The 2308-nt window shown below is 32.5% G+C and overlaps 1 protein-coding gene across 1 annotated transcript; it reads left to right on the top strand.

The window, feature by feature from the left end:
- Positions 1133-2308, top strand: LOC107619926. Its single transcript, XM_021104490.1, has 3 exons — positions 1133-1501; positions 1596-1784; positions 1944-2308. The coding sequence occupies exons 1-3, from the start codon at positions 1148-1150 to the stop codon at positions 2154-2156; spliced, it is 756 nt and encodes a 251-aa protein (XP_020960149.1). The 5' UTR covers positions 1133-1147; the 3' UTR covers positions 2157-2308.

Below are 2308 nucleotides of genomic sequence, written 5' to 3'. Positions count from 1 at the left end.
ATCTCATTTTTATTGTAATATTTGAATAAATACTTAAAAATATAAAAAATTCAAAACAAAATTTAATTTTTAATTTTTTTATTTTAAAAAATGTTGTCATTCACCGTAAAAAAATTTACTTAACAAAAATTTTATTTTTTAATAATGACTATAAAAATTTACATCAAAATTTAATTTTCTAATAAAGTTGACGTAGAAGAAGGATGAGCTAGTTCCTCCATAGATGATGAAGCTGCTGCTAGCGTTTACTGAGGAGTGAGGGTTTTGTCTTCAAAATTTGTAAGGGATTGGGGCCTAAGGCTACTCAATAAGTCAACAGAGGATTTGGGGTGGGATAATCTCCAATTAAAAGAAACCCTAACTCAGAGCATTAGCAGTGACAGATTCAAAGAAGGGAAACGTTTCTTCGGTAAATGCTTCTTCCTCAAACCTATAATCTTAATAACTTAATATAGCTTCTGCTAGCACGTCTTCAAACATCAATTTCTTTCTTTTGTTTGTTTGTGGATTTTATCATTTAGTCCTTAATGTTAATGTTTACCTTTTTTTTTCAAAAAAAAGAATGCTACATATCCAAGTATTTTTGTTAACTAAGTCCAACTAAGTTAGTCTAACATCATAAAAAATAATTATGGATATTGGATAGCATTGCTCCAAATCTCATTGTTTAACTTTGTTAGAATTGGTTTATAAAAAAGACTTGATTACTCGATGCGATATCTGACTTTAAATGCGTCCCTTCTCAGATTATTCATTTTTATGGTGTTATACTTGCTCTTAGGAACACGATAGTTTGAAGAGAAAGAAATGGACCGAATATCTGTTATGCCAAAATTTATACTTCATGACATCCTCGGAAGGTTGCGAGACAAAGACGCAGCTAGGACTAGTGTTTTGTCAAAGTCGTGGAGAGAAACATGGTTTTCTTTTCCCATATTGTCTGCTTGCGACAAGGATTTTATTAATTTGCCTGAATTACCATTCTAGGGCCAATTATGTGAAATCGTTAAGCTTGCATGGTCTACAAAAGCTAAAGCTAGTTGAGAACTTATGTTATCTTGCCGGTATTGTGGATGCATCTTTCAAGCTGAATTTAGGTAGTTACAAAAGTTTGAGATGGTTGAGCTTATTTTGTGTGAGAGTAAAGATGTGGTTACTTGAACAATTGCCCAAGATTCCATTCCTTGAGAGTTTGATATTGAAACATTGTTCTTTGTGTGAGAGGATTAATATTTCAGGTTCTCAACTCAAGTTCTCGGAGTTAACAAATTGCTCTAACTTGAAAGAGATCAATATTGATGCTCCAAATTTATTATCATGTGAGTATAGTGGAAAAGATGAACCTGTTATATCTTTTCGTGGAATTTCTAATCAACTAGAAGTCAATGCTCATATCCACTTGAATCATCAGGATGCTGATAGATTGAGGCAATTTATCCAAAATATTGTACCCCAAGAGGTTTTGACGTCTCTGTTTGTTTTTATCATCCAACCATATCCAGTAAGTATAGTCTTTCTACTTAATTGGTTCCTTCTGCTTGCATTTTTGCCATATATATTTATTTATTTGTCTTTTTGTACCCCAAATTATGTAGATTATAGAAAGCGTAGATATATTGCAAGGTTCATCATCTCTACCAAGTATTAAACACATGCAATTATGTGTTGTCTCGGATAGGCAAACTTGCTATTTTCCTGTTATGAATTGGTTGCTTTCAAGTTGCTTCCCGGAAACTATTTCATTCAGCTTGCATTATAATTTTAATATGAGGGCATTCATGGTGGTATGTTATTGTCTCCCAATTTTCTGTTTTGTTTTCTCATTTACAACTTTACTTTAATTCGAGTAGCGTGTTTTATTTGTTGAGCGTTCAAGTAGTTATCAACATAAATAAAAGGTTATGGAGCCTCTAACTTTTTCAGTTATTTCATAAAAACAATAGTATTTCTATGAGATGCTAATGGGAAGTAAGAAGGGTGAGTGCTATTACTTTTCAAGGGGTCCTGAGTGTTGGTGGCATGGCTTGAAAGTTGTCAAGATCACACATCTAGAAAGGACTTATGAAATTGTTAAAGATCTCAAGGCCATGTTAAATACATTGCCCTTATCTCGTAATTACGATGAAGAATTTATTACTTTTACCTTAAAGTTGTAATCTTGCTATTATTAGCTGATAGACATTCCTCATTTGAATTAAAACTTAGGTGTTGCTACTTTCTAAGATGTGCCTATGCTTTTATTTTAGTGCCTATGTATATACGAAGCTGAATCTCTTTGCTCAAGTTAATTGATGTGATCTATTAGTGG

Source organism: Arachis ipaensis, chromosome B01 (genome assembly GCF_000816755.2).
Source record: "Arachis ipaensis cultivar K30076 chromosome B01, Araip1.1, whole genome shotgun sequence".
Classification (NCBI taxonomy): Eukaryota; Viridiplantae; Streptophyta; class Magnoliopsida; order Fabales; family Fabaceae; genus Arachis; species Arachis ipaensis.
The sequence above is the reverse complement of the archived record's forward strand: the minus strand, read 5'-3'. Positions and strand labels throughout refer to the sequence as shown.

What these genes read in the sequence shown, in the direction of transcription:
- LOC107619926 (XM_021104490.1), top strand. Translation starts at nt 1,148, where the DNA reads ATGTGGTTACTTGAACAATTGCCCAAGATTCCATTCCTTGAGAGTTTG. An exon ending in TTATCATCCAACCATATCCA is followed by an intron (nt 1,502 to 1,595) that starts GTAAGTATAGTC and finishes CAAATTATGTAG; the next exon opens with ATTATAGAAAGCGTAGATAT. An exon ending in ATATGAGGGCATTCATGGTG is followed by an intron (nt 1,785 to 1,943) that starts GTATGTTATTGT and finishes TAAAAACAATAG; the next exon opens with TATTTCTATGAGATGCTAAT.